The sequence below is a fragment of the Netta rufina genome (assembly GCF_964035555.1).
Source record: "Netta rufina genome assembly, chromosome: 6".
NCBI classification, from domain to species: Eukaryota; Metazoa; Chordata; class Aves; order Anseriformes; family Anatidae; genus Netta; species Netta rufina.
Window position 1 is genome coordinate 19,996,577 of NC_140129.1, and position 14,428 is coordinate 20,011,004.

The 14,428-nt window shown below is 36.4% G+C and overlaps 1 protein-coding gene across 1 annotated transcript in view; it reads right to left on the reverse strand.

Moving 5' to 3' along the window:
* Positions 1-14,428, reverse strand: part of MYO3B (myosin IIIB) — a gene marked incomplete at both ends in the record, with an annotated part of 189,956 nt that overhangs the window by 144,611 nt on the left and 30,917 nt on the right. Inside the window, one exon of the mRNA XM_084289478.1 lies at positions 4,984-5,129. Coding sequence (XP_084145604.1) covers positions 4,984-5,129 — 146 coding nt within the window. The remainder of the gene's footprint in view (positions 1-4,983; positions 5,130-14,428) is intronic.

Sequence of the window (14,428 nt, forward strand, 5' to 3'; positions counted from 1 at the left end):
TGCTATTTATCTATCAGAAGCATTTATGGGCCTTCTACTAGAATCTTCATAATAAAACCCTTACCCTGAACAAGATGGGAGAAGAGAACTGCAAATAAGAAAAGCTAAGTCCTATTCTGACAAGACAGTTGCTGCTCATGTTGAGGAGATGTAGGAGACGGACAGACATGACTGAGGCCTCGTTATCTAAAATGTCCTGTTAAGAACTATCTTCAGTCAAAAGAAGCACTTTCAGCAGACAGGATCCAGATCAGAGACAAAAGCATCTGAATCAATGTCCTTCAGCAATGCTATAAGGACAGAGATGTTAAAACTACCAAATAGTTATGAAAATACAGAGCTAAGAACCTCAGAGCACTGACAAAGAATGCAGAAATCAGGTATGTTGGTGCCAGTTCAGAATTTTCCATGTTACTTCTCTTCTGGACCAGCTGCCACTCTCATTTGTCAGCTCACAGGGCTGACACTACAAGCCCTGTTGTTTCCTTATACATGTAGACACTATCTTGTACAGCAAACTATAAGAAAATCCTAATTTAAACAGTCTTTCCATGAGATACATAACTAGAATCGGATAGAGAGAATGTTTATAGCAACTAGATATATTGTTTTCCACTAATGTCCTCTGAAGAGGTGAACGTAAAGTATTTGAAATAGAAATATAAAGATAATTCTAAATTTAAATGGGCATAAGGGGCCTCCCCTTGCACCAATGCCCAAACATGTGCAGGGGTCCTATGATATACATGCAGACATGCTCCTTTGCAGACCTCTAGTCTATTAAAACCGGTGCTTTGTACATTCCTGGCTCAAGCTACAGAATTGAGACGTGGACCTGTGCTAGTTGGAGGTGATAAACTAAACAGAAATCTGAAGTTTTGGAATAAAGATTTAATTCCTCCACAGAGTTTCCTGTGGATTGAAATTTAACTATGCTTTGCTGAATATTGCATTTTCTAAAGCAATGTCACTCTGACCTTCCCTACTATCGTTGTAACTGCTGTATAGAAAGAATAGAAAACTGTAATTTGTTACCTACTGGAAGAACATTTATGCTTTGTAACTAGTACCAACTGAATTTAGTACCTTATTTGCTTCTTATTTAGAGAATCCAAAAAGCATATCATGTTTGACTACTGTTATCTTTTCCCATTTTCTTGCTTAAAATAGCATAGAAAAAAACATAAAAGCCTAATTGTGTATCATCTGCTTGCACAAGTTGAGGTCAACACAGAAGGACAGAAAGTGTCTCCAGAGATTTTGGGGGTATGTAATTGCTGAGACACAGTACAAAATAATTCATTCATTGGTTGATTCAAACCTTATAAAGTCAAAGTAAACTGCACAGATCTCATTGCAATTCATTTAAGACTAACACCTAGGTCCATAACTCACCAAGCTGATACTCAAAGCCAAGGCTAGCAGCGCACCTACTGGCTGTCCAGAAAAAAATCCAATAACTAAACCAACAGAAACTTAACTACTTTAGTTTCCTACTTGGGAATGGAGGAATTCTGTGGAAACACACATACAGATTTTATTATCTAGTTTATTATCTATTAACTATCATTATTTAGCAACTAACATTTTAAGGTACATTCATGAAAACATATTATTCACTCCTTGGTAATAAAAGTTGTGAAGTATTGAAAAGTTTTCTGCTAACATAAAGAAATCAGCAGCATAAAAATCAAACCAGTTTAGCACACTGAAAGTAGTATAAACAGAAAAGTACAGATCTATAGTAGTCAAGAATGTAAGGGAACAAGGAAACAATTTCAGATAACTCTGCCTGAGTGATGTCCAAGTGTCATATACTGTGAATGTCAATTTCACCCCTTCTTCTTGAAACTAAGGTCAAATCAATCCTATCATCAAAAATTATAACGGGAGAAAACACAGAGAAATCAGATATATGCAGGAAGTCAATAACACACGACATTTATTGCTCATTATTCTTAGTATGTTTTTATGCTTTCAGACAAAATGGAGCTTGACTGTAAGGTACCAAAGTTACACCATCGCTATAACATGATGTGGTGCCACGTTGTTTTAGTGAATTTAGTACATTAGTAATTGAACAATAGCTGAAACCTGATTTGCCAATTTCACATCAAACCCCAAGAAACCACAGCTGAAAGAGGAGTGGTTATTAACAAATTATATTACATGTCTCTGTCAAACAGTATGGGCTCATACACAAAGCTGGAGTTACATAAGACTACATCCTGACACAGAAGTGATAGGATCTCAGAATTAGAAATGTGCACCTTAATATGCCCCTTCAGCTCCACTGAACTCAAATAGTAATGTGGCTTGAACGACAAATAGCTGTTCTAACACAACTTCAGAAACTGCTAATGGTGACTTCCCAGTTGAAAGCTAAGCCTAGCTGAACAAGTTCTCCATTCTCACTATACCCCTGAGGTGCAGTAAACTCCAGGTTTCAGCTGAGTGCTGCTGTCACCATCATGCACTGACAGTAGTCACATGAGCGAGCCCTTCCTTCATCTCACCAGATGTGCAGAATTATGGCTTGATTTAAACTTCTGGTGGAGGTTTAAACCCTATCCTCTTATAAGGCAGCCAAGGTTTATCAAACAGAGTTAGCAAGTGGCACGCAAAAATAAAAGCAGGGATTTCTTCCAATAAAAAATAGCTAAACTATAGACATTCTTGCTACTACACGTTATTGTAGTTAAGAAATTGCATTGAATAAATTCAGAGATGAGAAACCCATCTTGGGATACTAACTGCCTGAAATGACCAACTGTCTTAACATTTGCATTTACAATCGTGACATTAATTATCATGAAAGCAAAAAGTGTAAAGATGCCAGATCTCTGAACTTTGAGGATTTGGGATTGAACTGTCTTGGAAAGTCAACTGCAATATAGCAGATTAATTCTAAACTATCAAACTACTATAAAAGGGTGTCCTTGTTTCAGCTGGGATACCGTTAATTTTCTTCCTAGTAGCTGGTATGGTGCCATGTTTTGGATTTAAGATGAAAATAAGTTTGATAACGTGCTGATGTTTTTGTTGTTGTTGTTGAACAGTGCTGCTCTGGGGGTGCACAGGAAGCTGGGAAGGGACACAGCCAGGACAGGTGACCCAGACTGACCAAAGGGACATCCCACACCATGTGGCATCCTGCTGAACAACAGCACTGGTGGGGTTGGCTGGATGGGGGGTAGAGGCTCAGGGACAGGCTGAGCAACTGCATTGTGAATCACTTTTTTTTGTATATTCTATTATTATTATTATTGATGTTGTTTTCCCCTACCTTTTGTGTCCTATTAATCTGTCTTTATCTCAACCCACGAGTTTTACTTTTTTCCCCCAAATTCTCTCCCACTGGGGAGAAGTGAGCAAATGGCTGCATGGTGCTTAGTTGCCTGCTGGGTTAAACCATGACAGAGGGGAATGCACTTTCTCTCTCAGTATTTACTCTCTCTCTCTCTCAGAATTGACTTCAAACAAGAACCGGGACAGAAGCTCTGTTTCCCATACCCCAGGCCCTTATGCCACTCAGCACTGGTCCACTTTATCTAATTTGAATGCAGTTACCAGTAGCAGAGCATAGCTATAGCTTATAAAACACAGAGCAGAAGGAAATCCCTTGACTTATAAGCATAAAAGACTTCTACCATTCTATTAAGTAAATGTACCCATTATTTATTTCATCAAAACAGATAATTCATATTGGTTTTGCTGAGTTATATGGAGATGCAACAGCAAATAGGGAGAGAAACTATAGACAGAAATCAAAGCCCCCATATGTCTTATTCTATGTATCACCCTATTGTTTGCTGTTGCTTTATACCATTGACATGACTTCTGTCCTTTCAAGCTGTTTTGAGCACTGATAAAATTTATAGATATCGCTTTATTAATCTGAAGCCTACCTCACTGTCTTAATTGCCAGGATCTGTTTTGCACTTGTGCAAAGGACACAAGATGAACTGCTGCTTCAGTATGAATAATTTTGGAAAGAGTGTTGGCAGTTCATGTCTGGGCTGGGGAGAAGGAGATAACTATATGATGCAGAACCTAGCACAACTGCATCTGCATATAAATAGACTTAATCAGAAATGCAAATTGCAATCAGAAGAAATTTTAAAAGCCTGTGATAACTGAGCAGATAACAAAAGGTCAAACTCTCATATAGCTGAAGGTTTTAAACTGTTATCAGTCAGTGGCAATTCTTTCTTTATAAGCAAAAAAAAGACAAGTACATGCCAGTCTGTAACCAGTGGCAGACAAATTCTTGATATATTTCTCCTATTAATACAACTGTTCTGTCGTTAAACCCTATTTTACACTGTTAATCAACTTATTCAGGAAGCATCAATGAAATGAGAACAAAATGAAAGCAAAAACAGTCATCATGAAGTAATGCAGTTAATTTACATGACCACACACGGAAGCAATTTCTATCTCCTTTTCATATCCATGTGTGAGGATCCAGATTGTCAAATCTTAACATTCTTGGGTAAATGAAAAAATAAATGATGACTAGTGTTTGCTGCAATCGACAGACTGTTTCATAGTATGGTCAAAATTGCGTGTTTTTCTTCCACAGTAAAAGCAGCCTAAGACTCTACAAGAATAACATTGAAAAACATTATTCAACAGTTTCAAATGTTGGCTTCTTCCTCTTTTGGGAAAAAAAAAATCGATAGTAGCTAAGAAAAATACATTTGAAGAAAGGTACGTAGATATTATATGATTTTACTTACTAAAATGAGAGTATAACAAATGTTATTATACATCATTTCAAGGTGGTCTAACCATAAACCAGTCTAAATTCATGTAGAAGTCAGGCTGAAAAAAAAAGTCTTGACATTACACATTTTTAATGTGTTACCTTATAAGAGATTCTTAGGATTTGAAGCAAAGATGTTTACCAAATATTCCTTTCACCTGACTAGGTTGCTTTTGAACAAACTAGTGAGCGAAGAGAGCCATCTAGTGTCATACCTTGGAATTTTAAAAAGGGTTTTCACCGGATGCATGTCAAATAAAGGAGGGTCTCCATCCCCCAGCTCAATAGCTGTTATTCCCAAGGACCATACGTCACATCGAGCATCATATGAATAGTCATACTGCTGTTCACAAGCAATGACCTATCAGCAAAAAAAAAGAAAACAATGCATTAACCTAATGCACATTTCAGGCCATCCTAGTATGACACATAACTCCACCGAGTCATGTCTAAAATCCTAATTAGATTTCAAATGCATATCTTTGCCTGCATATCCCAGCTGGGAAAAATCCCACAAAATGTAACAGTAAATTAGAACTTCTTAGTTGTTTTTTTTGTTTGTTTTGGTTTGTTTTGTGTGTGTGTGTTTTTCCATTTATTTATCTTAATACGGGAAGATCTGTGGAATGCTTCAGATACTGATACAAAGAAATATGCTGTACTAAATTCTGGTTTTGAAAACACTTCCTACAGAAACCAATGCAATAGCAGAGAATACTATTGATGTTATTCTTACTAACTTCTATGACTATTCATGAGGATAGACTGATTTGCACAGCTGTTTTTTAGATAAGAATTTTCCATCAATCATTCCTGCCAATTTTGGTTTGTTTGTTTGTCCCTACTAGGACTGAGTAGTTAAAAAAATAAAAAATCTTAATTAACACATCATGTACCTTGTCTAAGACAAACTGAAATAACAGGAATCTCTCCTTGGACATCACCAGAATTTTGTATCACAAACCTAATGCAGACTACCAGTTAACTAATTGCTTTCATTGTAACCAGAAGCTAACCATTAGATAGAACCTGGAAACAATTCTGCATTTGAACATGAGATTCAAATTCAAGTTTAGCCTTTATCTTTGCAACAGACTCGAGCAAAAAATCACAGCTTCATTGCCTTTCATTCTATCATGATTTGGAATTCTGTCTCAAGTTCACCTTCTCAAATTTAACCAATTATATGAACTGCTATGAAAATGTTGGATCCCTGCATATTGCTAATATCTACTTCTGTGATTTTTCCTTAAAGTTTTAAATATTGTTGCTAATTTGTACTTGAGATAACCAGAAACTTCTGATAGTATGTCCCAGGGTGGATGTATTTGTGTTCCTGTAAGAGGGTTTTGTTAGTTTGTTTTACACTTGTGTTACTTCCAATTTCTGTGCTAGGGCTTCAGTTTAGGATAGTGCTTTGCAGCTTTGCAGAGTAAAACCTGCAAGTCAGCATCCCACGTAGCTGCTGGCAGACAGTCACACAGAGCCTGCTCTAAGAAAACCTTTCCTGCAGAAGATCCTGATTACAAACCAAGCTCTCAAATACTTTCTCCATAAACTCCCCTAACAGGGGAGCTCCAGGTTCTGTTCCACAGGCCCACAGGGCCTGCCCATCTTTTGCTCTGGAACTCATGACTCCATCACTTACTTTAGCAGAAATCAGGGGTGTTGCACATACTATTTAAAATACTACAGCAATGCATATGATTTTTTTTTTTTTTTTTTGGGGGGGGGGCAGTCAGTCACTAATTAATTCCCTTCTCATCAACAGAATGTCTTGAGTGAAAGCTCTGAAGTATTTCTTAGTTCCTCAGAGAGTTCATTATAACCTCAATTTCATCCCAGAGATTCCTCATCTCTTGAAAAAAAAAAACGAGTTTTGCAGTGCAATAGGCAGATGCTATGCAACTCAATAAGTCAGCTTTAAACCACCAGTCTCATTTCAGAGGCTTACATGATAATTTCATTTCCTTATACCATGCCTTAAAGAGAAGGAAAAGAAATGAAATTTGTTGTAGAAACTTGTAAGAAAGTGTTGAGATCCATCAGCAATATTGAAATAACTTGTTCTAGAGAGGCCACTCTTGGCATTGGCTGCAATTTCCTTCAATGCAGTTTTGCCCAGAGGTTGCAAGGGATACTTGTGTTTCTTGATTGTTTGTTTCTTTATACAGTTCCCAAAGCATCTGTATACCCATGGACACTTAAAAAAAAAAAAAAAAAAAAAAAAAGTCATGCAAATCTGATTCCAAGGTCATGACTCATAGATAGCTGAAAATGGTTTATCCCTACATGACTAATGAAATGCACTTCCTTTTTTAATATATGAATAATACTTATCTGCTTGTTTGAAAAACCATTAGAGCCCATCTCCTCGCAGTGATTATCTCAGAAGTTGCCTGGTTCTCATAATTGTGCTGAGTCCTTTGCAAATACTTGGCTATTTGTTCTCAAACTTTATGAGGCAGATGAATATATTTTTGTTTTCAAGGGAAGGAACAGAAGCATCTGCTCAAGGTCACAATGGACATCAGCAGCAGTGCCAGGAACATAGCTGAGCTCTCCTGCATTCAAAGACACCACCACTCTTTACTCTATAAGCACACTAAATCACTTCTAAGTACATAGCAAGTTTTGCCATTGGCTTGTATCTTAGTCTTAGAAGGTTTAACAAGCTACACCAAAACAAAATGAAAACAAAGGGCTTTGCATTTGCGATGGATGATGAAGAGAAGGTATACTGGCACTGTTGGTTAAAGAAGAAAAAAGTCTTTGAGTTTCTCTCAGCTTCATAATATATTACATACCAAACAAAGGGAGAAGAATGAATAAAGCATCTCTGGATGCCCTGTGCTCCACCACTAACAGCCACACCTTCAGTAAATAGAGCACATGGTGGTAAAATGACACTACTGCAAAAATACTGGCACTAAACACTGTCAGATTCTCATCTGTTCTAGTAACAGAGCCTGAAATGATTGTTTTAGAAAAATATTCCCCTTAATTTACATTGTCTTTGTTTCCAAAACTCCAGCCAAGGGACTTTGCTAGCAAGTACCTTGTAGACAGTTAGCATGGCTATAGCGAGACCAGCCTTACAGAAAATGTACAAAATGAACTGCTTTTCTGACACTGCACACGCAGCATGTATATGGCTTTAACGATCACTTTGGTTTGAAATAAGTTTTACATTTCTGCAGAACTTATTATTAGAATCTTACCATCTTATGCGCCACTTATAGAAGCACCAATGGTACTAATTTTTATTTTCAAAACAAGAGTCTGATTTTACAACTTTTTTCCTTGATGAAAGGTCTAAATGGAGAGTTCGCTTTATATGTTGGATAGTGGACAACACTACCTCAAAACAAAGTCTAAATAAGAAACAGTTCTCTCAGTCAGAGTTTACAAGCTAAGCCCTTGGGAATGCCCCAGTTCTGTCTTGCCTTTAAAACCACTGGAACTCCCTGCAGAGCAAAAATCTCTGAAAGACAAATAAAAAAGGAAAAATACCATTGACTTATCCTTAATTATGTTCCTGTCTCTACAGGGAACTCAAAGAGACTTATTTTTTGGGACCATCTGTCCTTTTCAGTCAGAGCTCTGGAGCTCAAACTGCCTCTCAGCTTCCAAGGCTCTGCTGATTCCTGCTCTGCCCAGCGGGGTGTGAAGGCAGACAGCCCGGAAGAAATGATCTGAAACTGAAGAACACGCTACTTCCTTTCTCTACCTTGTGCAAAGACTTCATCACATCTGTACCTATTTTATATCCAGCAAAATCCTCCCTTGCTGGTACAAGCAAAAAGGAAAAGGCAGTTTGCTTCCCCAGGCAGTAGGGGATGATGCAGTTAATCTCAGGATTTGCCAGTGAATGCCATGGGAATAAGCACCAAGTCCTGCACTTTGGCACAGACTGGTTACGTGCACACAGCAGCCCAGGTTGCTAAGGAGACAGACTGTCACCTTTTGTACTAGTTGTAATTTCATCATGGTTTCACACCCAGCTATACAGCGTTAGGATGAAAAACACCTTAACATCACACAGAGAAACAGACAATGGGATGGTAGTTGTCAACACCGTTTGTGTTGAGGGTCAAAGTCAGAGTGAAGTGGGGAGCCAATCACTGGTCTGCCAAAAACAGCACATAAATGAATCAGTCACACAAACTGGAGGGCATTTGGAGAAGCTGGTGATCAGGCATTCTGTGCAATTTATAACGTCTACAGAAATACACTTCACAGAAATACACAACAATTCACTCCCTGACAAGAAGATTTTCCTTTTTCTGAAGAATATAATTCTACTTGTTTTGAAATCATTGCAAAGATTTTTTTGAACTTCAGCAGGTGCACAAGCAGATCACGGGGTGGATGTAAAAGAGGCAAAACAGATAATACAGAGAACTAGCTGTTATTTGTATACTGGACATACTGCTTATGGGCAGAAAGTAAGCTATACTACAGATGTTCATATTCACATATGTTCAGCTGAAGCAAAATACATTAAACCTTTCAAAGCTTACCTGGAATTATTAGAAGTGAACTTACTTCCATTTTGCTTCTGCACAGTCAATGCACGTACAAAGTATAGCTGCAAGCACACACATTACAGTAGACTGATAACAACAGTACAGATCTGCTACCTAGAGACAACTGCTACACAATTAGCTCTGGTGACCCACCAGCAGAAGCAGCTCTGCAGTTAAAATGTTGATGCTCCTGAAGAAAGGCAGTGCTGTTTTCAGCTGCCGTAGCTAACTAAGCAGCTTATGAGGTGTGTGAGCACAATGCTGAAAGCAGAGCACTGCGTATGAAAAAATAAACGTGGTACCAAATACTTACCCTTGCTGCAAGGAGAACAAAACTGCCAAGTATGAAAATCAAAACAAACCAACTGAATTTCTGCTGTCCACCTGACATTATGTAATCCAACTTAATTTATCTAGATGGTAAATATAAAATTGAATACTGTTATAAATCCTACGTTCTCAAAAACACATCACAACTCTTTCACCATAGCATTTAGCAGCACTGGAGATATTGAATTATCCAGACCAAAGTTCATATCTATGTATTTATGGTATAATATATGTAGATTTGTCTATATAAATATACATGATTTGTATTTCCCCTATCCACCCCTCAAGCACATTTAACCTATTAAAACAACAGCAAATTTGTAGCTGAAATTGGTTCCATATTCCACATCTTCTTATTTGTATTTCAGTTCCTTATTTATGACTGTCATTCAAATTTCTATCAGAAAAAGTATATTGTTTAAAGTGCTACCAAAATAAAAAGCAATTAATATTTAAATATTTTGCATTAGTAATTATTTAAATTAATGTTGATCCATTGAAAATTATATATAAACAATTATGTTTTTTTTTAACAGCTGTGAATAAATAATTTTTATTTTTTACCTCACCTAAGCCAAATAGTCCTAAGACCATTAGACTGCCCTGCCAGAAGGCTACATCTATAGGGAATTGGAGTACCTCTTATTAAACCAACTGATACAGTTGAAAAAAGAAAAAAAGATCAACTTTTGAGCACACAACTGTTTTGTTTTATACCATGAAAATTAAGAAAGGGGTAAAAATAACCAAGACAAAAACTAACATTTATTTACTTGCTTCCTATAAAATCTGTGTTTCCAAAAATATGACTTTGTTTATTTCATGCCAGTCAAGTCTCAGAAGGTGGCACATTAGAGTCACAGGCATTTCAGTTATATGTGGCCATTTAGAGATCTAACTCTACCCCATACTCTGTCACTGACCTGCTATAAAGATTTCACTTTTGTGTCCCTCCTTTCCTCCATCCAGTCTTGCTCCACTGGTTTCCACCATTTTTTCTTCCCTGCTTTCTCACACTTAAGGTGTAGCAGTTTCTCTCTGGCATGCCTATACCACTTACCACATGCCACAAGACCAAACTCAAAGCCAGTGCTGAATTCCAATAAAATATCTAATATTCCTAAAAATAATTTCTAACACTGTCCCACTGCTTTAACCTCCAGAAAGCAGGGATGTTATTTCAGAACATATATCAAGTAGAAAATTCCTTTACACCCTACACCTAGCATACTACCATAAATACAGTAATGATATCAACAAGCAATGTTCAAATCACAATGTAGCAAACATCATTCATATAAAACGTTTATTTTTTCCCCATTAAATCCATGGAATTTTCAAGAATTTCACAATTAATCCTTATGCTAGATAAACACAAAATTCTGTAGAAGCAACTGAAATTTTCTCTATGCCTATCTGTCAAGTTTCTCCCTGAAACAGATTGGTGATTTTTTTTTTTTATTACTATTTTGAGCGCACATTTTTTAATATTGTCTATCTTACATTACTTATTGTAATTCACAAAGTTAAAAAGAAAAGCGGTTACAGTTAATTCAGTAACATCTTAAAAGCTGCAAGAGAATAGTTGTTAAACATTTTGGGAAGATGTTAAGAGGAAACATTTTCAACATTTTCCTTATTAAAATCAGAGAAAATACATTGTTCCTTATGTTTCTTTATCATAACATGCACATACTGTTTCACTGTAGAACTGTTTTTAAATGTCTTTCAGGCAGAAAAGTGTAGATATATCCTATATTTTCTTGAAATCTATTTATGCTATCTATGGTGTGAATTCCTCCAGTTCATTATAAATCCGCGTTTACAAAAATGCCACGGTTAGTTGGCATTTAAAGGCATAGTGAAAATGTGCACATCAGAAGAGCTAGTTTTAGCTAATAAGGAAATACAGCAGAGACCTAGAGCTATTAACAGGATGGTGACCTTGAGTCCTATGAGGTAAGCAAAGAGCTGTCAACTAAGATAGACTGGAGTATGGCAAAATGAGAATATATTCAATAGTTTCAGAGGAATGTATCAGTGTACTTTATTTAGAGTTAATTAAAAAGATAAGTCCAGGTTTGTGATGACATTATCTTTTCTACATTATTTTTCCAACTCAGTATTTAACTACACAAGATGTATTTACTATTAAATGTTTATGTGCTGTTTTTTGTGTTGTGTTTTTTTTTTTTTCAATGTTTTTTTTTTTTTTTTTCCATGTTTCCTACAATAGAAACGTAAATAAGAGGTAAGTAAGAGAAATTAGGTCTAATCTACAGCATCCAAAAGAAAGCTGGTTTTGGTCCAGATTCTAAAGCCTGAATATAGCCCTTACTTAATGAATACTGACTTCAATAGAAAAGCTGCTGTGAGTATTCACAAATGAGATTTTTCTCTTTATATATTGTTCTGTATTACTACAGATGTCCTTTTGGTGCTATTTATTTTTCATACTGGTTTGGTTACCTTTTCTTTAGATCATGCAGAAACAGTTTCATATTGAATGCAAATATTATTCATTGTTTCAGTATTAGACTTATTTCACACACATATGAACAGATTTGAAGATGAAAAAAAAAAACACAATGGAACACTGGGGAAAAAAAAAATTAAGCTAGACACCTATTGTTCTGACACTCCAGATATTTATTCTGATGCTCAGATGAACTCAGTTTTATCCCCAGAAATATGAGTCAATTCAGGAGGGAAAAGGAAAATAATCTGTTGTTTCTCCGGCAGTCTGGCCAGTCATTACTTCGTTTTCTCAGGACAGTAACAAATACCCATAGTACAGAATTGGCACAGTTTTAAATAATAGTGTGACATCTGTAATCCCTCAGAAATCAATAGCAAAATATAGCCAAAATTTTACCTCTGATGAACCCATTATTATGGAACTCATATGATACCTCTAACAACGTTGGATCTCTTTCCTACTGTTGCGTGTCATATTTCAAAATGTAATTCTTTAAAGGATCAACTACATTTTATATTCAGTTTTTCAAACAATAAATATGTATGTACCATTGTCATTTTATAGCAGTTATCAATATATAACGCTGTATTCTTTGTGTTTTTAAATTGCCTTCAGCATCTCTTCAGTTCTGTCTTCAATGATATTCTTCTATTTCTGTTTCCAAAACTAGACTTGGGCCAAAGAAAAGGTACAGATTCTAACTGTATTTGTTTCAAAAGTCAAGTTTAGTTTCAAGGATCTAAATGGCTGGATCATGATAGCATTTAGAAATCAAAACATGAACTGGGACATCAGAAGCAAGTATGGTTTGCTTTTGTGATATTTCAATTACTTGTGAAAAAGAAAATTTGCAATTTAATTCTGACTTGGTTTTGTCCAGTTCTGCAATGAAGGTTGAACACAAGACACACTGAGATTTGGAACTAGGGATGTAAAGGCAGTTCTGTTCAGAAATTTCAAATCTGGTTCCTCCTACTAGCATTCAACACAAATTATTCCAGCATAATAGCAGCAGCTTTCAGTTAACCTCAGGTGTTTGGCAATACGGAGCTTTAAATAATTACAGTACTTAAACAATTCTGCCTTATTTATCTTTTTTTTTTTTTTTGCCTTGTCTGTACTCAGTGTTCCAATTTCTACATGTCTATGTTTGTAAGTGTGAGACAATACTAATTAGGTTAAACAGCAATGATTGATTTTCTGTGAGTCTACTTAAAAGCTTCTCTATCCTTGCCAAGTTCATCACTTGCTTCCACACTGCCTAGTTTCTCTACCTCTGCATTTTCAGCAACTTTTTGGTTAATCCTGTGCTCTGCTCAAAACAAATACTCAAGGACAAATCTTTTTGATCTGTCCTGTTACTGCCATTCAAGCCTTAGTCATCAGAAGGAGGAAAAAAAAAAATAAATAAATAAAAATAAAAGAGCCCTCTAAGATGTCCCAGTCACTCACAACGGTTAAGCTGCTGCTTTTCATGCTGACCAGCAAGAACACTGAGCTGAACAGGCCACCTTATGCCTCAGCCACTGCTATTTTCTTCTGATCTTTTGCTACTGCAGGTACCACATTGTATAATCTCTTTGATGCATTTTGCACACCTGATCTTAAAACATGACGGTTTTCCTTGTTATACAGACTACTCCTTATCCAAGCTTATCTAGTAGTTGTTGTTTCCAGCATAGTTGTTTCCTGCTTATATTAAGTCATTCATTCATATCTGAATATTTTCCCGTGGTTTACCACAGCTTCACTTCACAAGGGTCATTTCTCTACAATGGTCCTGTAGTCTCCTTTCAAGGCAGGCTTTTTCATCTTCCCTCTCTATTTTCCCTTCAGATCAAGTTTATCTTTCTCACCCTTACGTGAGATGAGGTCCCATGATGGACTTACGCATTGACTGGGTCTCCTGTGTTTCACATAACAGTGAAAGTCCAATAAAAAAAATAAATAAATCCTAGTCTTCACGCTTTTTATTTTGCTGATTACTAACATTTCTTTCCTGTCCTTTAAAGGTATTTTTGGATTTGACATAGATTCTATCCTATGTCAAAACCTTTAAGCAGCAAGACTTTTGTGACTCTTGAGTGCTTTTCTAGTTTTTACCAATCTTAGTACAATTTCACCTAGAAACCATTGTTCCTAAAAAGCTGCTACCCAGGCAGAGTTTTTCAGCTTTTTTTTTTTTTTTCCCCTTCCCCCCCAGTTCTAAGCCTTCATATTATGCATAAAAATTTGGCTGCACTTATTTTTAAAATACCAGAAAGGTCTCCCTAGAAGTAAGGTAAACTGCACTTCACCCAACAGTTGAAATAGGTGATTCAT